General features: G+C 41.2%; 1 protein-coding gene across 1 annotated transcript in view; it reads left to right on the top strand.

Annotated features, from left to right (window-relative positions):
• The window catches only part of ZDHHC17 (zinc finger DHHC-type palmitoyltransferase 17), a 306,091-nt gene that overhangs the window by 192,788 nt on the left and 88,470 nt on the right, over nt 1-24,833 (top strand). The window contains exons 7-9 of the mRNA XM_053716763.1: nt 9,831-9,953; nt 10,496-10,558; nt 11,086-11,179. Of these exons, the coding sequence (XP_053572738.1) occupies nt 9,831-9,953; nt 10,496-10,558; nt 11,086-11,179 (280 nt within the window). The remainder of the gene's footprint in view (nt 1-9,830; nt 9,954-10,495; nt 10,559-11,085; nt 11,180-24,833) is intronic.

The raw sequence follows: 24,833 nt of genomic DNA, 5'->3' as shown, positions 1-24,833 counted from the left end.
TTAATACATTTAAAGAATTGTTGACTATAACTGAACTAGTTCTTTGTTCTTCAATTGTGTTTTTTAAAATAAGCGCTGCAGCGTTTTTTTATATTGCTTGTAAACTTATTGAAGTAATTTCCAAGCTTGCTAGCTTCATTGCTAGTCTGTTTAAACATGTCTGATACAGAGGAGTCTGCTTGTTCATTATGTTTAAAAGCCGATGTGGAGCCCAATAGAAATATGTGTACCAATTGTATTGATATTACTTTGAATAAAAGTCAATCTGTACCGATAAAGAAATTATCACCAGACAACAAGGGGGAAGTTATGCCGTCTAACTCTCCTCACGTGTCAGTATCTTCGTCTCCCGCTCGGGAGGTGCGTAAGATTGAGGCGCCAAGTACATCTAGGCCCTTACAAATCACTTTACATGATGTGGCTAATGTTATGAAAGAAGTATTATACAATATGCCCGAGTTAAGAGGCAAGCGCGACAGCTCTGGGTTAAGGACAGAGCGCGCCGATGACACGAGAGCCATGTCTGATACTGCGTCACAATTTGCAGAACATGAGGACGGAGAGCTTCATTCTGTGGGTGACGGTTCTGATTCGGGGAGACCAGATTCAGAAATTTCAAATTTTAAATTTAAGCTTGAGAACCTCCGCGTTTTACTAGGGGAGGTGTTAGCGGCTCTGAATGATTGTGACACGGTGGCAATCCCAGAGAAATTATGTAGGCTGGATAAATACTATGCGGTACCGGTGTGTACTGACGTTTTTCCTATACCAAAGAGGCTTACAGAGATTATTAGCAAGGAGTGGGATAGACCCGGTGTGCCCTTTTCCCCTCCTCCGATATTTAGAAAAATGTTCCCTATAGACGCCACCACACAAGACTTATGGCAGACGGTCCCTAAGGTGGAGGGAGCAGTTTCTACTTTAGCCAAGCGTACCACTATCCCGGTGGAGGATAGCTGTGCTTTCTCAGATCCAATGGATAAAAAATTAGAGGGTTACCTTAAGAAAATGTTTGCTCAACAAGGTTTTATATTACAGCCTCTTGCATGCATTGCGCCTGTCACTGCTGCAGCGGCATTCTGGTTTGAGTCTCTGGAAGAGACGATTCGCACAGCACCATTGGATGAATCTTTGAGCAAGATTAGAACCCTTAAGCTGGCTAATGCGTTTGTTTCGGATGCCGTAGTGCATTTAACCAAACTTACGGCTAAGAATTCCGGATTCGCCATACAGGCGCACAGAGCGCTATGGCTTAAATCCTGGTCAGCAGATGTAACTTCTAAGTCTAAACTACTAAACATTCCTTTCAAAGGGCAGACCTTATTCGGGCCCGGCTTGAAGGAAATTATTGCTGACATTACTGGAGGTAAGGGCCACACCCTTCCACAGGACAGGGCCAAATCAAAGGCCAAACAGTCTAATTTTCGTGCCTTTCGTAATTTCAAGGCAGGAGCAGCATCAACTTCCTCCGCTCCAAAACAGGAAGGAGCTACTGCTCGTTACAGACAGGGTTGGAAAGGCAACCAGTCATGGAACAAGGGCAAGCAGGCCAGAAAGCCTACTTCCGCCCCTAAGACAGCATGAAGACAGGGCCCCCTTTCCGGAGACGGATCTAGTGGGGGGCAGACTTTCTCTCTTCGCCCAGGCTTGGGCAAGAGATGTACAGGATCCCTGGACGTTGGAGATTATATCTCAGGGATACCTTCTGGATTTCAAAACTTCTCCTCCACAAGGGAGGTTTCATCTGTCAAGGTTATCAACAAACCTAGTAAAGAAAGAGGCATTTCTACAATGTGTACAAGACCTCTTAGTGATGGGAGTGATCCACCCAGTTCCGCGAACGGAACAGGGGCAAGGGTTTTATTCAAATCTGTGGTTCCCAAGAAAGAGGGAACCTTCAGACCAATCTTAGACTTAAAAATCTTAAACAAATTCCTAAGGGTTCCATCGTTCAAGATGGAAACCATTCGGACCATCCTACCCATGATCCAAGAGGGTCAATATATGACCACAGTGGACTTAAAGGATGCCTACCTTCACATACCGTTTCACAAAGATCATTATCGGTACCTAAGGTTTGCCTTTCTAGACAGGCATTACCAGTTTGTAGCTCTTCCCTTCGGGTTAGCTACGGCCCCGAGAATTTTTACAAAGGTTCTGGGCTCACTTCTGGCGGTACTAAGACCGCGAGGCATAGCGGTGGCTCCGTACCTAGACGACATTCTGACACAAGCGTCAAGTTTTCAAAATGCAAAGTCTCATACAGAGATAGTTCTAGCATTTCTGAGGTCGCATGGGTGGAAAGTGAACGTGGAAAAGAGTTCTCTGTTACCACTCACAAGGGTCCCTTTTCTAGGGACTCTTATAGATTCTGTAGAGATGAAGATTTACCTGACGGAGTCCAGGTTATCAAAGATTCTCAATGCTTGCTGTGTACTTCACTCCATTCCAAGCCCATCAGTAGCTCAGTGCATGGAAGTAATCGGCTTAATTGTCGCGGCAATGGACATAGTGCCATTTGCGCGCCTACATCTCAGACCGCTGCAACTATGCATGCTAAGTCAATGGAACGGGGATTACTCAGATCTGTCCCCTTTGCTAAACCTGGACCAGGAGACCAGAGATTCTCTTCTCTGGTGGTTGTCACGGGTTCATCTGTCCAAAGGAATGACTTTTCGCAGACCAGATTGGACGATTGTAACAACAGATGCCAGCCTACTAGGCTGTTGAGCAGTCTGGAACTCCCTGAAGGCTCAGGGATTGTGGACTCAGGAGGAGAGACTCCTCCCGATAAACATTCTAGAATTAAGAGCAATATTCAATGCTCTTCTAGCTTGGCCTCAGTTAGCAACACTGAGGTTCATCAGATTTCAGTCGGACAACATCACGACTGTGGCTTACATCAATCATCAAGGGGGAACCAGGAGTTCCCTAGCGATGTTGGAAGTCTCGAAGATAATTCGCTGGGCAGAGTCTCACTCTTGCCACCTGTCAGCGATCTACATCCCAGGCGTGGAGAACTGGGAGGCGGATTTTCTAAGTCGCCAGACCTTTCATCCGGGGGAGTGGGAACTCCACCCGGAGGTATTTGCTCAACTGATTCGTCGTTGGGGCAAACCGGATCTGGATCTCATGGCATCTCGCCAGAACGCCAAGCTTCCTTGTTACGGATCCAGGTCCAGGGACCCGGGTGCGGTGCTGGTAGATGCACTAGCAGCCCCTTGGGTTTTCAACATAGCTTATGTGTTTCCACCTTTTCCGTTGCTACCTCGACTGATTGCCAGTTTCAAACAGGCGAGAGCATCGGTGATTCTGATAGCGCCTGGGTGGCCACGCAGGACCTGGTATGCAGACCTAGTGGACATGTCATCCTGTCCACCATGGTCTCTACCCCTGAGGCAGGACCTTCTAATTCAGGGTCCTTTCAACCATCCAAACCTAATTTCTCTGAGGCTGACTGCTTGGAAATTGAACGCTTGATTCTATCAAAGCATGGGTTTTCGGATTCGGTTATTGATACATTAATACAGGCTCGGAAACCTGTTACCAGAAAAATTTACCACAAGATATGGCGTAAATATTTATATTGGTGTGAATCCAAGAGTTACTCATGGAGTAAGGTTAGGATTCCTAGGATATTGTCTTTTCTACAAGAGGGTTTAGGAAAGGGCTTATCCGCTAGTTCACTAAAGGGACAGATTTCTGCTCTGTCTATTCTTTTACACAAGCGTCTGGCAGAGAATCCAGACGTCCAGGCTTTTTGTCAGGCTTTGGCTAGGATTAAGCCTGTGTTTAAAACTGTTGCTCCTCCGTGGAGCTTAAACTTGGTTCTTAAAGTTCTTCAGGGAGTTCCGTTTGAACCCCTTCATTCCATTGATATTAAGCTTTTATCTTGGAAAGTTCTGTTTTTGATGGCTATTTCCTCGGCTCGAAGAGTCTCTGAGTTATCTGCCTTACATTGTGATTCTCCTTATCTGATCTTTCATTCAGACAAGGTAGTCCTGCGTACTAAACCTGGGTTTTTACCTAAGGTTGTTTCTAACAGGAATATCAATCAAGAGATTGTTGTTCCATCGTTATGCCCTAATCCTTCTTCAAAGAAGGAACGTCTTTTGCATAATCTAGACGTGGTCCGTGCCCTGAAGTTCTACTTACAGGCAACTAAAGATTTTCGACAAACTTCTTCTCTGTTTTTCGTTTACTCTGGACAGAGGAGAGGTCAAAAGGCTTCGGCTACCTCTCTCTCTTTTTGGCTTCGTAGCATAATACGCTTAGCCTACGAGACTGCTGGACAGCAGCCTCCTGAAAAAATTACAGCTCATTCCACTAGAGCTGTGGCTTCCACCTGGGCCTTTAAGAATGAGGCCTCTGTTGAACAGATTTGCAAGGCTGCAACTTGGTCTTCACTTCATACTTTTTCCAAATTTTCCAAATTTGACACTTTTGCTTCTTCGGAGGCTGTTTTTGGGAGAAAGGTTCTACAGGCAGTGGTTCCTTCTGTTTAATGTTCCTGCCTTGTCCCTCCCATCATCCGTGTACTTTAGCTTTGGTATTGGTATCCCATAAGTAATGGATGACCCGTGGACTGAACACACTTAACAAGAGAAAACATAATTTATGCTTACCTGATAAATTTATTTCTCTTGTAGTGTGTTCAGTCCACGGCCCGCCCTGTCTTTTTGAGGCAGGTTCTAAAATTTAAATTAAACTCCAGTCACCACTGCACCCTATAGTTTCTCCTTTCTCGTCTTGTTTCGGTCGAATGACTGGATATGACATGTGAGGGGAGGAGCTATATAGCAGCTCTGCTTGGGTGATCCTCTTGCAACTTCCTGTTGGGAAGGAGAATATATCCCATAAGTAATGGATGACCCATGGACTGAACACACTACAAGAGAAATAAATTTATCAGGTAAGCATAAATTATGTTTTTTCCTGTGGGCTGTTAGGCTCGCGGGGGCTGAAAATGCTTCATTTTATTGCGTCATTCTTGGCGCAAAATTTTTCTTGTCATTTCCGGCGTCATACGTGTCGCCGGAAGTTGCGTCATTTTTTTTTTACTTTTTTTGCCAAAAAATGTCGGCGTTACCGGATGTGGCGCCATTTTTGGCGCCAAAAGCATTTAGGCGCCAAATAATGTGGGCGGCTTTTTTGGCGCTAAAAAATCCGAGCGTTATTGTTGTCTCCACAATATTTAAGTCTCATTATTTATTGCTTCTGGTTGCTAGAAGCTGGTTCATTGGCATTTTTTTCCCATTCCTGAAACTGTCATTTAAGGAATTTGATCAATTTTGCTTTATATGTTGTTTTTTCTATTACATATTGCAAGATGTCTCAGATGGACTCTGAATCAGAAGCCACTTCTGGAAAAACGCTTAACTGAGTTTCAGTTCTACCAAAGCTAAGTTAATTTATTTTAATGTTATAAATGTTTATCTTTAGCTATGGTTTGTAATAAGTTATTATGTTATACTTTTACATGCGGAATCCATTAGTATTTATGCTTTATATATTTTCTTTTCTTACAAGAAATATTTAGAAGACTTATAAGAAATATTTTTCTGATTCTATGTTAAAGGCTTTGTCTGACTTCGTGCCTTCTAATAAAATGTTTAGGTCTTTTTCACTTCTTTTTTAATTATTGAAGTTTCAAATGACCAACAACATACTGATTTATCCTTCTCTGATGATGTTTTTTTCTCTTTCAGAAATTTTCTTCATCAGATATTGACACTAACAAATCTACTTTTTTATTATTTTTCTATTATTAAAGTACATTTGTTCTTTGTTGAAAAGGTGTTGATTATTTTGGATATTAAGGTAACTAGTTCTTTAAGACTAGCTGACATTATTTCTGCCCATTTATTTCTTCTGTGTTTTCAGAGGTTTTCTTTCCAAATTCCCTATACTAGGGAATGGAATAGGCTGAGAATTTTCTTTTATTCCTTCTTCAAAAGTTTTAAACTATATTCTTTGCCAGCAGTTAAACTCAATTTGGAGGGTTCTCCAATTTATTGGGGCTATCTCTAATTCTACTAATTATGCTATTGTTTCTATAGCAAAATAGTATTTATTTTCCTTTAGATAGTTGTATCTTATTTATGGAAAATTATTTAGTTTCAGGTACTTTTCTTGGTCCTGTGATTTATTTGGATATTGCAATTGCTTCATTTTCTCTGTTTACTTTAAGATCAAGTATCAGATTATAATTTATTTTCGCATTGTTAAAGGGACATTTACTAGACTAGGTGCTGTTGCATTTGTCTAGTTTTGCATTTATTGATTATGCAAGTCCACTGTATTGGCTGGTCCTTTAAACTGGACTATCATGCTAATAATTTCATTTGTGTCTTCATTTTATTGAATATTTTCGCAAATGAGGGTTAATCTATGTCTTTAGCTTTTTTAGCTAGAAGAATTTTGTGATTTTAAAAAAAAAAAAATAATAAAAAAAAATCAATTTTTCTTTTGTTCTAAGATAATCAATTATTTGTTTTATAATTGGATTCAATTCTTAACTGTTACTCTGGGCTTCAAGGTTGAGTTCTAAGACTAAAACTTTAAGCTTATACTGGTTTGGTTGTTCTTATTAAGGAACAAATTCCTGAGTTCTTTCCCAAGTAACATGTCTATAATTGGAGTTCGAAATCAGCTCCCTAATTTTGCGATGTACGTGCTGTATTCCAGCTTGGCTGGTAAGGGGCAGGTTAAGGCTTCTTTGAAATTTATTTTGTCCAAATTTCTTTGATTTTATTCCAGTAAGGCTAACACTTTCTTTAACTGTGTTTCTGTCCTTGTCTCTATCAGACAAGGGATAATGTTATTGGGTTCCGTCTATCAGTACCTTTAGTCTCTATTATTTCCTTTAGTTGCTATATATGCATAGAAGTTTTAGGTCTTATGGCCACAGCATTGGTTTCAATTCCCTTTGCTCATTTTCACTAGAAAGAACCTTTCCAGTCTTTTATAAGTGTTGTTTCTTCAAGAACATGGTTGGAGGATCAATTTACCAAAAAGTTCGTTTGATTCCTCAGACAAGGGTAACCTTTTTAGGTTTCCTGATAGATTCGGTGTTCTTGATTCTGTCTCTGACGGACAAGAGGCGTCTGAAATTGGTTTCAGCTTATCGAAACCTTCAGTCTCAATCTTTCCCTTCGGTAGCCTTATGCATGGAAATTCTAGGTCTTATGACTGCTGCATTGGACGCGATCCCCTTTGCTCGTTTTCACATGCGACCTCTTCAGCTCTGTATGCTGAACCAGTGGTGCAGGGATTATACAAAGATATCTCAATTAATATCTTTAAAACCGATTGTTCGACACTCTCTGACGTGGTGGACAGACCACCATCGTTTAGTTCAGGGGGCTTCTTTTGTTCTTCCAACCTAGACTGTGATCTCATCAGATGCAAGTCTGACAGGTTGGGGAGCTGTATGGGGGTTTCTGACAGCACAAGGGGTTTGGGAATCTCAGGAGGCGAGATTACCAATCAACATTTTTGGAACTCCGTGCAATTTTCAGAGCTCTTCAGTCGTGGCCTCTTCTAAAGAGAGAGTCGTTCATTTGTTTCCAGACGGACAATGTCACAACCGTGGCATATGTCAATCATCAAGGAGGAACTCGCAGTCCTCTGGCTATGAAAGAAGTCTCTCGAATACTTGTATGGGCAGAATCCAGCTCCTGTCTAATTTCTGCGGTTCATATCCCAGGTATAGACAATTGGGAAGCGGATTATCTCAGTCGCCAAACGCTACATCCGGGCGAATGGTTTCTTCACCCAGAGGTATTTCTTCAGATTGTTCAAATATGGGGACTTCCAGAAATAGATCTGATGGCTTCTCATCTAAACAAGAAGCTTCCCAGGTATCTGTCCAGATCCTGGGATCCTCAGGCGGAAGCAGTGGATGCATTGTCACTTCCTTGGAAGTATCATCCTGCTTATATCTTTCCGCCTCTAGTTCTTCTTCCAAGAGTGATTTCCAAGATTCTAAAGGAGCGTTCGTTTGTTCTGCTGGTGGCTCCAGCATGGCCTCACAGGTTTTGGTATGCGGATCTTGTCCGGATGGCTACTTGCCAACCGTGGACTCTTCCGTTAAGACCAGACCTTCTATCGCAAGGTCCTTTTTTCCATCAGGATCTCAAATCCTTAAATTTGAAGGTATGGTGATTGAACGCTTGATTCTCAGTCATAGAGGTTTCTCTGACTCCGTAATTAATACTATGTTAAAGGCTCGTAAATCTCTATCTACGAAGATATATTATCGAGTCTGGAAGACTTACATTTCTTGGTGTTCTTCTCATAATTTTTCTTGGCATTCTTTTAGAATTCCTAGAATTTTACAGTTTCTTCAGGATGGTTTGGATAAAGGTTTGTCTGCAAGTTCCTTGAAAGGACAAATCTCTGCTCTTTCTGTTCTTTTTCACAGAAAGATTGCTAGTCTTCCTGATATTCATTGTTTTGTACAGGCTTTGGTTCGTATAAAACCTGTTAAGTCAATTTCTCCTCCTTGGAGTTTAAATTTGGTTCTGGGGGCTCTTCAAGCTCCTCCGTTTGAACCTATGCATTTGCTGGATATTAAATTACTTTCTTGGAAAGTTTTGTTTCTTTTGGCCATCTCTTCTGTTAGAAGAGTTTCTGAATTATCTGCTCTTTCTTGTGATTCTCCTTTTCTGATTTTTCATCAGGATAAGGCGGTGTTGCGAACTTCATTTAAATTTTTACCTAAGGTTGTGAATTCTAACAACATTAGTAGAGAAATTGTGGTTCCTTCATTGTGTCCTAATCCTAAGAACTCTAAGGAAAGATCGTTGCATTCTTTGGATGTAGTTAGAGCTTTGAAATATTATGTTGAAGCTACTAAGGATTTTAGAAAGACTTCTAGTCTATTTGTTATCTTTTCTGGTTCTAGGAAAGGTCAGAAGGCTTCTGCCATTTCTTTGGCATCTTGGTTAAAGTCTTTGATTCATCATGCTTATGTTGAGTCGGGTAGAACTCCGCCTCAAAGGATTACAGCTCATTCGACTAGGTCAGTCTCTACTTCCTGGGCATTTAAGAATGAAGCTTCGGTTGATCAGATTTGCAAAGCAGCAACTTGGTCTTCTTTGCATTCTTTTACTAAATTCTACCATTTTGATGTGTTTTCTTCTTCTGAAGCAGTTTTTGGTAGAAAAGTACTTCAGGCAGCTGTTTCAGTTTGATTCTTCTGCTTATAATTTCAGTTTTTTTCATTATAAGATTTAAACTTACCTGATAAATTCATTTCTTTCATATTAGCAAGAGTCCATGAGGCCCGACCCTTTTTGTGGTGATTATGATTTCTTTGTATAAAGCACAATTATTCTAATTCTTTATTTTTTTGATGCTTTCGCACTTTTTTCTTATCACCCCACTTCTTGGCTATTCGTTAAACTGATTTGTGGGTGTGGTGAGGGGTGTATTTGTAGGCATTTTGAGGTTTGGGAAACTTTGCCCCTCCTGGTAGAATGTATATCCCATACGTCACTAGCTCATGGACTCTTGCTAATATGAAAGAAATGAATTTATCAAGTAAGTTCTTACATAAATTATGTTTTTCTATTTATTTATTTTCATATTTATTTACTTTCCTTTTTAAAGTGGCTCTTTTTTATATCATGCTAAAGCAACATAAGCTGGTACAGTTTACCACAATATGTAAGTTACCAGTTGTGATTTTATTTACAAACTATTTGCAATTTTCTTTTTTATGTACTATAAATAAGGCTTCAAATGAACACAGTGTCTTAACAAAATTATTATATTTTAGGTTTGTCTTCCAATTTTCTGCTACGTTTCCTTAATTTAGAGCACATCTGAATTTTTTGTTCATTCACCTTCCGTTCCTCGCAAATAGTGTCGCTTTGTTTTACAATTTTGGAAAATCATGGAAATCTGATCCTGGAATTATTAAGGCCTCTGAAGAACAAAAGAAAAAGGTATCTTTTTCGTTATGCATTGTACCTAAAGATTTTGAGGCTCTATTTGTAAACAGTCTGTTTGACTCTTTTGGCACACGCACCTGGTTTGCTTTAGCCCAATAAAAAGGTGCAGGATTACTAAAATCGTTTAATTCAATAAAGGTGGTGGTAGTTTTGTTTTTTTATATTTTTATGTGGGCGCTGCATTGCTTTTATTGCAATAGCAGAACTCATACTCATTTTCCTTTTCATGTATATTAGCATGCAAAGTGTAACCAATCATGGGTAATATGCAAATTTCTTTACCTTTACTAAATGTACTCATTTAAATGCCATTATCCAGCATTGCATACAAAACAGTGGTGTCCCTTTTTATGTTATTTTTTAATATCTTTAACGATTTTCTCAATAAAAGAAAAAAAAACTAAAATATTGCTGTATTTATTTAGTTGTTTAAGATTAGTTCTTGCACTGCAGAACATTTTCTTTAATCCGCAAAACCCAGATGGCTCTTCTCGGAATATACATTAGTTTAATATGTTTGTTTTTGTCATTGTTAGACAATAGTAGAGCTTGCTGAGACAGGTAGTCTGGATCTGAGCATATTCTGCAGCACCTGTTTGGTAAGTGTTCTATATTTAGAATATATTACTGATCTTGTTTGTTTAACAAAGATTTTAAATGTGAATGCAAAACAATGCCCTTTAAATATTTATTCCATGCAGAATTTTTAGGAATAAACTATTTTCTGGGGGAGTCTTTTGGATAATTATAAGCATTTTGAGTAGGGTTATTAGACAATTTGTGATTGGTCAGATAACTTAGACCCCACCATATATAGTTTTTCACAGCTGAAGAGTGAGTTTGTTTTTTTTGGATACTAGTAACACAAATTATTTTGCCTTTTCGGTGGCTAGTAACACACAAAGCAATGATTTGACCTTCCTCACTGCCAGTAGATCACACAGCAATGTTTTTACTTGCACTTTCTTAGGGAGTGAGATGTGAGATGTACTGGACCTCACAGAGATTGAGATAGTAATATCTGTTTAGAAAAACACAGAATATTAAAAAAAAAAAACTGAAGTTTAGGATTTCAGACTGGCAAATGGCTGTTAGTGATACTGACATTATGTAAATTGCTCTACAGATCAGAAAGCCAGTGAGGTCCAAGCATTGTGGCATTTGCAATCGATGTATAGCAAAATTTGATCATCACTGTCCATGGGTTGGTAATTGTGTTGGTAAGTATAAATGGAAGTGACGTATGAAATGTGTTTTTTTTTTGTGTGTGTTTTTTTAAACTAGATTTAGTTTATTATTCCCTAGCTTACATATACTACATGTGTACAAGTCTTAGGTTAGCATTAAAATTGATGTATAAATGTATACAGGCATGTGCAAAAAGCGTTAATTCAGAATGAATAACCTTCTTAACCAGAAAAAGAAATACAAAAAACTTGTTTATTTTTTTTATTTGTGACTATATACTTAAAACATTCTTATCCCCGATTACCATAATTTTAACCCATCTTTATATATACTGTTTGACTTTTTTGTGTAATAAATTCCCATTTGTATTTTAAGCACAAAAGAGAAAAATTACCCTAGTGAAAGTGACTTTGTATCCTGAAACATTTTTCTTTTACAAAGATATGACGAGTCCACGGATTTCATCCTTACTTGTGGGATATTAACCTCCTGCTAACAGGAAGTGGCAAAGAGCACCACAGCAGAGCTGTATATATAGCCCCTCCCCTTCCCCTCCACCCTCAGTCATTCTCTTTGCCTGTGTTATACTAGGAAGACATGGTAAAGTGAGTTGTAACTAAGATCCACACTGGTTCCCACAAGACTTCTGAAGGTAACCATGAGACATCTTCAGTGTGGAGACCGGTTTCATGCTACAAGCAGCATTAAGGTATGTGCAGCCTTTTTCTTCTATTAAGGTAAGACGAGTCCACGGATTCATCCTTTACTTGTGGGATATTATCCTCCTACTAACAGGAAGTGGCAAAGAGCACCACAGCAGAGCTGTCTATATGGCTCCTCCCTTAGCTCCACCCCCCAGTCATTCTCTTTGCCTACTCTAAGTACTAGGAAGAGTAAAGTGTAAGAGGTGATCAAATAACTCCAAGGTTTTCTTCTCCAACCTATAGCGTGCATTGTTCCTGTAACTACTGCAGCATCCTTTTGGTTCGAGGCTCTGGAAGAGGCTCTTCAGGTTGAGACCCCATTGGATGATATTCTGGATAGAATTAGGGCTCTCAAGCTAGCTAATTCTTTCATTACAGATGCTGCTTTTCAATTGGCTAAATTAGCGGCGAAGAATTCAGGTTTTGCCATTGTAACGCGTAGAGCGTTATGGCTTAAGTCTCCTGGTCTGCTGATGTATCATCAAAAGCTAAGCTTTTAGCCATCCCTTTCAAGGGTAAGACCCTATTCAGGCCTGAACTAAAAGAGATAATTTCAGACATCACTAGAGGCAAAGGCCATGCCCTTCCTCAGGATAAGACGAATAAGATGAGGACCAAACAAAATAATTTTCTTTCCTTTCGGAACTTCAAAGGTGGTCCCTCTACCTTTTCCCCTGCCGCAAAGCAAGAGGGGAATTTTGCTCAATCCAAGTCAGTCTGGAGACCTAACCAGACTTGGAACTAGGGTAAACAGGCCAGGAAGCCCGCTGCTGCCACCAAGACAGCATGAAGGGGTAGCCCTTGGGCAAGAGACGTTCAGGACTCCTGGGTTTTAGAAATAGTAACCCAGGGGTATCTTCTGGATTTCAAAGATTCTCCCCCAAGGGGGAGATTCCATCTTTCTCAATTGTCTGTAAACCAGACAAAAGAGAGGTGTTCTTACGCTGTGTAGAAGACCTATATACCATGGGAGTGATCTGCCCAGTTCCAGAAACAGAACAGGGGCAAGGTTTCTACTCCAATCTGTTTGTGGTTCTGAAAAAAGAGGGAACCTTCAGGCCAATTTTGGATCTCAAGATCCTAAACAAATTCCTCAGGGTCCTATCCGTCAAGATGGAGACCATTCGGTCTATTTTGCCAATGATCCAGGAGGGTCAATATATGACCACCGTGGACTTAAAGGATGCGTAACTACACATTCCTATCCACAAAGATCATCACCAGTTCCTCAGGTTCGTCTTTATGGACAAGCATTACCAGTTTGTGGCTCTTCCCTTCGGGTTGGCCACAGCTCCCAGAATTTTCACAAAGGTGCTAGGGTCCCTTCTGGCAATTCTAAGGCCGTGGTGCATAGCTGTGGCGCCTTATCTGGACGATATCTTAATCCAGGCATCAACTTTCCAACTAGCCAAGTCTCACACGGACATTGTGGTGGCTTTTCTAAGATCTCATGGGTGGAAGGTGAACGTACAAAAGAGTTCACTTATCCCTCTCACAAGAGTTCCTTTCCTGGGAACTCTGATAGATTCTGTGGACATGAAAATTTTTCTGACGGAGGTCAGGAAATCAAAAATTTTATCCATCTGCCGAGCTCTTCATTCCATTCCTCGCCCGTCAGTGGCTCAGTGTATGGAGATAATCGGATTAATGGTAGCGGCAATGGACATAGTTCCGTTTGCTCAATTGCATCTCAGACCACTGCAACTTTGCATGCTCAAACAGTGGAATGGGGATTATGCAGATTTATCTCCTCAGATAAATCTGGACCAAGAGACCAGAGACTCTCTACTTTGGTGGTTGTCACAGGATCATCTGTCCAAGGGAATGTGTTTCCGCAGGCCAGCGTGGGTCATAGTGACGACGGACGCCAGCCTATTGGGCTGGGGTGCAGTCTGGAATTCCCTGAAAGCACAGGGATTGTGGACTCGGGAGGAGGCTCTCCTCCCGATAAATATTCTAGAACTGAGAGCGATATTCAACGTGCTTCAGACGTGGCCTCAGCTGGCGTCGGCCAGATTCATAAGATTCCAGTCGGACAATATCACGACTGTAGCATATATCAATCATCAGTGGGGAACAAAGAGTTCTCTAGTGATGATAGAGGTTACCAAAATAATTCAATGGGCAGAGACTCACTCTTGCCATCTATCAGCAATCTATATCCCAGGAGTGGAGAACTGGGAAGCAGATTTTCTAAGTCGTCAGACTTTTCATCCGGGGAGTGGGAACTCCATCCGGAGATGTTTGCTCAATTGATTCAGCAATGGGGCACACCAGAATTGGATCTGATGGCGTCTCGTCAGAATGCCAAACTTCCTTGATACGGGTCCAGGTCAAGGGATCCTCAGACAGTACTGATAGATGCTCTAGCAGTACCCTGGTCATTCAACCTGGCTTATGTGTTTCCACCATTTCCTCTCCTTCCTCGTTTGATTGCCAGAATCAAACAGGAGAGAGCTTCTGTGATTTTGATAGCACCTGCGTGGCCACGCAGTACTTGGTATGCAGACCTGGTGGACATGTCATCTCTTCCATCATGGAATCTGCCACTGAGACAGGACCTTCTGATTCAAGGTCCGTTCCAGCATCCAAATCTAGTTTCTCCAACATAGGTGTGTCCGGTCCACGGCGTCATCCTTACTTGTGGGATATTCTCTTCCCCAACAGGAAATGGCAAAGAGTCCCAGCAAAGCTGGTCACATGATCCCTCCTAGGCTCCGCCCACCCCAGTCATTCTCTTTGCCGTTGCACAGGCAACATCTCCACGGAGATGGTTAAGAGTTTTTTGGTGTTTAAATGTAGTTTTTATTCTTCAATCAAGTGTTTGTTATTTTAAAATAGTGCTGGTATGTACTATTTACTCTGAAACAGAAAAAAGATGAAGATTTCTGTTTGTAAGAGGAAGATGATTTTAGCAGAAGTTACTAAAATCGATTGCTGTTTCCACACAGGACTGTTGAGATGAAGTAACTTCAGTTGGGGGAAACAGTTGGCAGACTTTTCTGCTTAAGGTATGACTGGCCATATTTCTAACAAGACTATGTAATGCTGGAAGGCTGTCATTTCCCCTTATGGGGACCGATAAGCCATTTTCTTAGTTAAATAAAAGAATAAAGGGCTTCATAAGGGCTTAAAAAACTGGTAGACATTTTTCTGGGCTAAAACGATTGCTTTGCTAGGCATATTTTGCAGATTCTAACTATTAATGGTTATTATAATCTTGGGGATTGTTTAGAAAAACGGCAGGCACTGTGTTGGACACCTTTTTCAGATGGGGGCCTTTTCTAGTTATAGACAGAGCCTCATTTTCGCGCCACTAATGCACAGTTGTTTTTGGAGAGCAAGGCATGCAGATGCATGTGTGAGGAGCTAAGAATCACTGAAAAAGCTTATAGAAGGCATCATTTGGTATCGTATTCCCCTCTGGGCTTGGTTGGGTCTCAGCAAAGCATATAGCTGGGACTGTATAGGGGTTAAATGTAAAAACGGCTCCGGTTCCGTTAATTTAAGGGTTAAAGCTCTGAAATTTGGTGTGCAATACTTTTAAGGCTTTAAGACACTGTGGTGAAATTTTGGTGAATTTTGAACAATTCCTTCATACTTTTTCACATATTCAGTAATAAAGTGTTTTCAGTTTGAAATTTAAAGTGACAGTAACGGTTTTATTTTAAAACGTTTTTTGTGCTTTGTTGACAAGTTTAAGCCTGTTTAACATGTCTGTACCATCAGATAAGCTATGTTCTATATGTATGAAAGCCAAGGTGTCTCCCCATTTAAATTTATGTGATAATTGTGCCATAGTGTCCAAACAAAGTAGGGACAGCAATGCCACAGATAATGATATTGCCCAAGATGATTCCTCAAATGAGGGGAGTAAACATGATACTACATCATCCCCTTCTGTGTCTACACCAGTTTTGCCCACACAAGAGGCCCCTAGTACATCTAGTGCGCCAATTCTTATTACCATGCAACAATTAACGGCTGTAATGGATAACTCTATAGCAAACATTTTATCCAAAATGCCTACTTATCAGAGAAAGCGCGATTGCTCTGTTTTAAACACTGAAGAGCAAGAGGACGCTGATGATAACTGTTCTGACATACCCTCACACCAATCTGAAGGGGCCATGAGGGAGGTTTTGTCTGAGGGAGAAATTTCAGATTCAGGAAAAATTTCTCAACAAGCTGAAACCTGATGTTGTGACATTTAAATTTAAATTAGAACATCTCCGCGCACTGCTTAAGGAGGTATTATCTACTCTGGATGATTGTGACAATTTGGTCATTCCAGAGAAATTATGTAAGATGGACAAGTTCCTAGAGGTTCCGGTGCCCCCCGACGCTTTTCCTATACCCAAGCGGGTGGCGGACATAGTAAATAAAGAGTGGGAAAGGCCCGGCATACCTTTTGTTCCCCCCCCCTATATTTAAGAAATTATTTCCTATAGTCGACCCCAGAAAGGACTTATGGCAGACAGTCCCCAAGGTCGAGGGGGCGGTTTCTACTCTAAACAAACGCACTACTATTCCTATCGAAGATAGTTGTGCTTTCAAAGATCCTATGGATAAAAAATTAGAGGGTTTGCTTAAAAAGATTTTTGTTCAGCAAGGTTACCTTCTACAACCAATTTCATGCATTGTTCCTGTCACTACGGCAGCGTGTTTCTGGTTCGAGGAACTAGAAAAGTCGCTCAATAAAGAATCTTCGTATGAGGAGGTTATGGACAGAGTTCAAGCACTTAAATTGGCTAACTCTTTTATTTTAGATGCCGCTTTGCAATTAGCTAGATTAGCGGCGAAAAATTCAGGGTTTGCTATCGTGGCGCGCAGAGCGCTTTGGCTAAAGTCTTGGTCAGCGGATGTGTCTTCCAAGACAAAATTGCTTAACATCCCTTTCAAGGGTAAAACATTATTTGGACCTGATTTGAAAGAGATTATTTCAGACATCACTGGGGGAAAGGGCCACGCCCTCCCACAGGATAGGTCTTTTAAGGCTAAAAATAAGCCTAATTTTCGTCCCTTTCGCAGAAACGGACCAGCCTCTAATTCTACATCCTCTAAGCAAGAGGGTAATTCTTCACAACCCAAACCAGCCTGGAGACCAATACAAGGCTGGAACAAGGGTAAGCAGGCCAAGAAGCCTACCACTGCTACCAAAACAGCATGAAGGGATGGCCCCCGATCCGGGACCGGATCTGGTGGGGGGCAGACTTTCTCTCTTTGCTCAGGATTGGGCAAGAGATGTTCAGGATCCTTGGGCGCTAGAAATAGTTTCTCAAGGTTATCTCCTGGAATTCAAGGAACTACCCCCAAGGGGAAGGTTCCACAGGTCTCAATTATCTTCAAACCAAATAAAAAGACAGGCATTCTTACATTGTGTAGAAGACCTGTTAAAGATGGGAGTGATTCATCCAGTTCCAATAAGAGAACAAGGGATGGGTTTTTATTCCAACCTGTTCATAGTTCCCAAAAAAGAGGGAACATTCAGACCAATTTTGGATCTCAAGATCCTAAACAAATTTCTCAAGGTTCCATCGTTCAAAATGGAAACTATTCGAACGATCCTACCTACTATCCAGGAAAATCAATTTATGACTACCGTGGATTTAAAGGATGCGTACCTACATATTCCTATCCACAAGGAACATCATCAGTTCCTAAGGTTCGCTTTTCTGGACAAGCATTACCAGTTTGTGGCACTTCCATTCGGATTAGCCACTGCTCCAAGGATTTTCACAAAGGTACTAGGGTCCCTTCTAGCGGTTCTAAGACCAAGGGGCATTGCAGTAGTACCTTACTTGGACGACATCCTGATTCAAGCGTCGTCTCTGTCAAAAGCAAAGGCTCATACGGACATCGTCCTAGCCTTTCTCAGATCTCACGGATGGAAGGTGAACAAAGAAAAAAGTTCTCTGTCCCCGTCAACAAGAGTTCCCTTCTTGGGAACAATAATAGATTCCTTAGAAATGAGGATTTTTCTGACAGAGGTCAGAAAATCAAAAATTCTAAGCTCTTGTCAAGTACTTCATTCTATTCTTCGTCCTTCCATAGCGCAGTGCATGGAAGTAATAGGATTGATGGTTGCAGCAATGGACATAGTTCCTTTTGCACGAATTCATCTAAGACCATTACAACTGTGCATGCTCAGACAGTGGAATGGGGATTATACAGACTTGTCTCCAACGATTCAAGTAGATCAAAAGACCAGAGATTCACTCCGTTGGTGGCTGACCCTGGACAATCTGTCACAGGGAATGAGCTTCCGCAGACCAGAGTGGGTCATTGTCACGACCGACGCCAGCCTGGTGGGCTGGGGTGCGGTCTGGGAACCCCTGAAAGCTCAGGGTCTGTGGTCTCGGGAAGAATCTCTTCTCCCGATAAACATTCTGGAACTGAGAGCGATATTCAATGCTCTCAAAGCTTGGCCTCAACTAGCAAAGGCCAAATTCATAAGGTTTCAATCAGACAACATGACGACTGTTGCATATATCAATCATCAGGGGGGAACAAGGAGTTCCCTGGCGATGGAAGAAGTGACCAAAATAATTCAATGGGCGGAGGATCACTCCTGCCACTTGTCTGCAATCCACATCCCAGGAGTGGAAAATTGGGAAGCGGATTTTCTGAGTCGTCAGACATTTCATCCGGGGGAGTGGGAACTCCATCCGGAAATCTTTGCCCAAATAACTCAATTATGGGGCATTCCAGACATGGATCTGATGGCGTCTCGTCAGAACTTCAAGGTTCCTTGCTACGGGTCCAGATCCAGGGATCCCAAGGCGACTCTAGTAGATGCACTAGTAGCACCTTGGACCTTCAACCTAGCTTATGTATTCCCACCGTTTCCTCTCATTCCCAGGCTGGTAGCCAGGATCAATCAGGAGAGGGCTTCGGTGATCTTGATAGCTCCTGCGTGGCCACGCAGGACTTGGTATGCAGACCTGGTGAATATGTCATCGGCTCCACCATGGAAGCTACCTTTGAGACAGGACCTTCTTGTTCAAGGTCCATTCGAACATCCGAATCTGGTTTCCCTCCAACTGACGGCTTGGAGATTGAACGCTTGATTTTATCAAAGCGTGGGTTTTCAGATTCTGTAATAGATACTCTGATTCAGGCTAGAAAGCCTGTAACTAGAAAAATTTACCATAAAATATGGAAAAAATATATCTGTTGGTGTGAATCTAAAGGATTCCCATGGAACAAGATAAAAATTCCTAAGATTCTATCCTTTCTACAAGAAGGTTTGGAGAAAGGATTATCTGCAAGTTCTCTGAAGGGACAGATCTCTGCTTTATCTGTTTTACTTCACAAAAGACTGGCAGCTGTGCCAGATGTTCAAGCATTTGTTCAGGCTCTGGTTAGAATCAAGCCTGTTTACAGACCTTTGACTCCTCCCTGGAGTCTAAATCTAGTTCTTTCAGTTCTTAAAGGGGTTCCGTTTGAACCCTTACATTCCGTAGATATTAAGTTATTATCTTGGAAAGTTTTTTGTTTTTGGTTGCAATTTCTTCTGCTAGAAGAGTATCAGAGTTATCTGCTCTGCAGTGTTCTCCGCCCTATCTGGTGTTCCATGCAGATAAGGTGGTTTTGCGTACTAAGCCTGGTTTTCTTCCGAAAGTTGTTTCCAACAAAAATATTAACCAGGAGATAGTTGTACCTTCTTTGTGTCCGAATCCAGTTTCAAAGAAGGAACGTTTGTTACACAATTTGGACGTAGTCCGTGCTCTAAAATTCTATTTAGAGGCTACTAAAGATTTCAGACAAACATCTTCCTTGTTTGTTGTTTATTCTGGTAAAAGGAGAGGTCAAAAAGCGACTTCTACCTCTCTTTCCTTTTGGCTTAAAAGCATTATCCGATTGGCTTATGAGACTGCCGGACGGCAGCCTCCTGAAAGAATCACAGCTCACTCCACTAGGGCTGTGGCTTCCACATGGGCCTTCAAGAACGAGGCTTCTGTTGACCAGATATGTAAGGCAGCGACTTGGTCTTCACTGCACACTTTTGCCAAATTTTACAAATTTGATACTTTTGCTTCTTCGGAGGCTATTTTTGGGAGAAAGGTTTTGCAAGCTGTGGTGCCTTCCGTTTAGGTGACCTGATTTGCTCCCTCCCTTCATCCGTGTCCTAAAGCTTTGGTATTGGTTCCCACAAGTAAGGATGACGCCGTGGACCGGACACACCTATGTTGGAGAAAACAGAATTTATGCTTACCTGATAAATTACTTTCTCCAACGGTGTGTCCGGTCCACGGCCCGCCCTGGTTTTTTTAATCAGGTCTGATGAATTATTTTCTCTAACTACAGTCACCACGGTATCATATGATTTCTCCTATATATATTTCCTCCTGTCCGTCGGTCGAATGACTGGGGTGGGCGGAGCCTAGGAGGGATCATGTGACCAGCTTTGCTGGGACTCTTTGCCATTTCCTGTTGGGGAAGAGAATATCCCACAAGTAAGGATGACGCCGTGGACCGGACACACCGTTGGAGAAAGTAATTTATCAGGTAAGCATAAATTCTGTTTTCTCTGCGACTGACTGCTTGGAGATTGAACGCTTGATCTTATCCAAGCGGGAGTTCTCTGAGTCGGTCATAGATACCTTGATTCAGGCTCGAAAGCCTGTCACCAGGAAAATTTATCATAAGATATGGCGTAAATATCTTTATTGGTGCGAATCCAAAGGCTACTCATGGAGTAAGATCAGGATTCCTAGGATGTTGTCCTTTCTCCAAGAAGGATTGGAGAAGGGGCTATCAGCTAGTTCCTTAAAGGGACATATATCTGCTTTATCAATTCTACTGCACAAACATCTGGCAGATGTTCCAGACGTTCAGTCGTTCTGTCAGGCTTTAGTTAGAATCAAGCCTGTGTTTAAACCTGTTGCTCCGCCATGGAGTTTGAATTTAGTTCTTAAGGTTCTAGAAAGGGGTTCCGTTTGAACCTATGCATTCCATAGATATTTAGCTTCTATCTTGGAAAGTTCTGTTTTTAGTTGCTATTTCTTCAGCTCGAAGAGTTTCTGAACTATCAGCATTGCATCGCGATTTGTCTTATCTGGTTTTTCATGCTGATAAGGTGGTTTTGCGTACCAAACCTGGATTCCTTCCTAAGGTTGTTACTAATAAGAATATTAATCAGGAAATTGTTGTTCCTTCTCAGTGTGCTAATCCTTCCTCTAAGAAGGAGCATCTATTGCCAACTTGGACGTGGTTCGTGATTTAAAGTTTTACTTGCAAGCGACCAAAGATTTCCGTCAAACATCTTCTTTGTTTGTTGTCTATTCTGGAAAACGTAGAGGTCAAAAAGCTACGGCTACCTCTCTTGCCTTTTGGCTGAAAAGCATCATACGTTTGGCATACGAGACTGCTGGACATCAGCCTCCTGAAAGAATTACAGCTCACTCTACTAGAGCGGTGGCTTCCACATGGGCTTTTAAAAATGATGCTTCTGTTGAACAGATTTGTAAGGCTGTGACTTGGTCTTCGCTTCATACCTTTTCCAAATGTTACAAATTTGATACCTTTGCTTCTTCAGAGGCTATTTTTGGGAGAAAAGTTCTTCAAGCAGTGGTGCCTTCTGTTTAACCATCTGTCTTGTCCCTTCCGTTCATCTGTGTCCTGTAGCTTTGGTATTGTATCCCACAAGTAAAGGATGAATCCGTGGACTCGTCTTACCTTTTATAGAAGAAAAGTAAATTTATGCTTACCTGATAAATTTCTTCTATGGTAAGACAAGTCCACTGCCCGCCCTGTCATTTTAAGACAGATTATAATTTTTTGATTTAAACTTCAGTCACCTCTGCACCTTGTAGTTTCTCCTTTTCCTTCCTGTACCTTCGGTCGAATGACTGGGGGGTGGAGCTAAGGGAGGAGCTATATAGACAGCTCTGCTGTGGTGCTCTTTGCCACTTCCTGTTAGCAGGAGGATAATATCCCACAAGTAAAGGATGAATCTGTGGACTCGTCTTACCATAGAAGAAATTTATTTATCAGGTAAGCATAAATTTACTTTTTTCTGAGGAGACTTGGTGTATCAGAACTGGCTGGCATTATTTCCCTGTATGGGAATGGGTAAGCAGTAAAACCTATTTTAATAAGAGGGGTGTTACTGGAGTCCCTATATTTTATTTATCATTAGTTGATATTTGGGCATTATGTGACATGGGAGACAATGTAAAAAACAATGTTTTATGTTTTTTATTTTTGGCACTTAAAACTTATTGGTTTTATGCTTGAGGGTTATATTGTGTGTGTATTTCTACTTTAGTGCAAAACCGCATTTCCATGCGGTGTTATTTGGGCCTACTCTGATTTTTTACCTTAAGGGGCGGAGCCTATTTTCATGAGCTCAGATGCACACTTCCTTCAGGCTTAGCAGCAGCAAACAGTAACTCGGTGGCTCCTGGACTGTGTAGCTGGTCTGAAGGGTTGGAAACTTGATTCGAAGTACTCTGAGGTGCAGAGGGTATTTTTATCTATCTTTTGACTAGATGTTGATATAAGTACTTCTAAAGCCTTATTTCTGCCTTTGCTTCTGGGTGCAGTAATTTTTGGATTAACCAACGATATTAAGTTAAATTTGGGAATAATTTAACGTTTTTTGTGCATTTTGGAAAAATTGTTCACTTTTTCTTAAAGGCACAGTACCCGTTTTTTCTAATGTTTATTTTATGCTATAAATAATTGTTTATACGACTTTTGTGGTATTACTAGTCTGTTCAACATGTCTGACATTGAGGTTTCTCATTGTTCTATGTGTTTAGAAGCTGTTGTGCAACCCCCTCTAACATTGTGTAACTTTTGTACTGAAAGGGCTTTACAATGTAAAAAGCATATTTTAAATAAAGTAAGTGTGCCTAAGGATGATTCTGAAGAGAATCAGGATATGCCATCCAATTCTCCCCAAGTGTCACAACCTTTAACGCCCACACCAGCGACGCCTAGTACTTCTAGTGCGTCTAATTCCTTTACTCTGCAGGAGATGGCTGCAGTTATGTCAACTACCCTTACAGAGGTATTGTCTAAATTACCAGTGTTGCAGGGTAAACGCAGTAGGTCAAGTATTAATGTAAATACTGAATCCTCTGATGCTTTATTAGCTATTTCCGATGTTCCCTCACAGTGCTCTGAGTTAGGGATCAGGGAATTTCTGTCTGAGGGTGAAATTTCTGATTCAGGGAATGTTTTGCCTCAGACAGATTCGGATGCTATGTCATTTAAATTTAAGCTTGAACACCTCCGCCTGTTGCTTAGGGAGGTTTTAGCGACTCTGGATGATTGTGATCCTATTGTGATTCCTCCAGAGAAATTGTGTAAAATGGATAAATATTTGGAAGTTCCTACTTACACTGATGTTTTTCCGGTTCCTAAGAGAATTTCGGAAATTATTAGTAAGGAATGGGATAGACCAGGTATACCGTTTTCTCCCTCTCATAATTTTAAGAAAATGTTTCCTTTATCAGATACCATTCGGGACTCATGGAAAACGGTCCCTATGGTAGAGGGAGCTATATCTTCCCTAGCTAAGCGTACTACTATACCTATTGAGGATAGTTGTGCTTTCAAGGACCCTATGGATAAAAAATTAGAGGGTCTACTAAAGAAATTATTTGTTAATCAGGGATTTCTTTTACAACCTACGGCTTGCATTGTTCCAGTAACTACTGCAGCAGCTTTTTGGTTTGAGGCTCTAGAAAAGTCTCTTAAGGTTGAGACTCCATTAGATGACATTCAAGATAGAATTAAGGCTCTTAAGCTAGCTAATTCTTTTATTACTGATGCCGCTTTTCAAATTGCTTAATTAGCGGAAAAAATGCAGGATTTGCTATTTTAGCACGTAGAGCATTGTGGCTCAAATCTTGGTCTGTTGATGTGTCATCAAAACATAAGCTTTTAGCTATTTCCTTTAAAGGTAAGACCCTTTTTGGGCCAGAATTGGAGATCATTTCTGATATTACAGGAGGTAAAGGCCATGCCCTACCTCAGGATAGGTCGGTTAAAATGATGGGTAAACAGAATAATTTTCGTTCCTTTCGGAATTTTAAAGGAGGACCCCCGCTTCTTCTTCTTCCACAAAGCAGGAAGGGCATTTTTCCCAATCTAAGTCAGTCTGGAGACCCAATCAGAACTGGAATAAGAGTAAACAATCCAAAAAACCCACTGCTGGTCCTAAGACAGCATGAAGGGGGGGGGCCCCGATCTGGGAGCGGATCTAGTAGGGGGCAGACTCTTTGTTTGCTCAGGCTTGGGCAAGAGATGTTCAGGATTCCTGGGCACTATAAATAGTGACCCACGGTTATCAATTGGAATTCAAGGATTTTCTCCCAAGAGGGAGATTTCATCTTTCAAAATTATCTGCAAACCAGATAAAGAGAGAGGCGTTCTTACGCTGTGTAAAATACCTTTTTACTATGGGAGTAATCTGTCCTGTTCCAAAATTGGAACAGGGACAGTGGTTTTACTTAAACCTATTTGTGGTCCCCAAAAAAGAGGGAACGTTCAGACCCATTTTGGACCTCAAGTGTCTAAACAAATTTCTAAGAGTTCCATCATTCAAGATGGAGACAATTCGAACGATTTTGCCAATGGTTCAGGAGGGTCAATATATGACTACTGTGGATTTGAAGGATTCTTACCTTCATATTCCAATCCACAAAGATCATCATCAGTTTCTAAGGTTTGCCTTCTTGGACAAACATTATCAGTTCTTGGCTCTTCCTTTCAGGTTGGCTACAGCACCCAGAATCTTCACAAAAGTTCTAGGGTCTCTTTTTTAGCGGTTATCAGACCGCAAGGGATAGCAGTGGCGCCTTATCTGGACGATATTCTGATTCAGGCGTCAACATATCATCTGACAAAATCTCACACGGACACAGTGTTGTTCACGGCTGGAAGGTGAACATAGAGAAAAGTTCACTTGTTCCACAGACAAGGGTTCCTTTCTTGGAAACTCTGATAGACTCGGTAGCCATGAAAG

Source organism: Bombina bombina, chromosome 6 (assembly GCF_027579735.1).
Source record: "Bombina bombina isolate aBomBom1 chromosome 6, aBomBom1.pri, whole genome shotgun sequence".
Lineage (NCBI taxonomy): Eukaryota > Metazoa > Chordata > Amphibia > Anura > Bombinatoridae > Bombina > Bombina bombina.
This window is presented reverse-complemented; position numbering and strand designations above follow the sequence as displayed.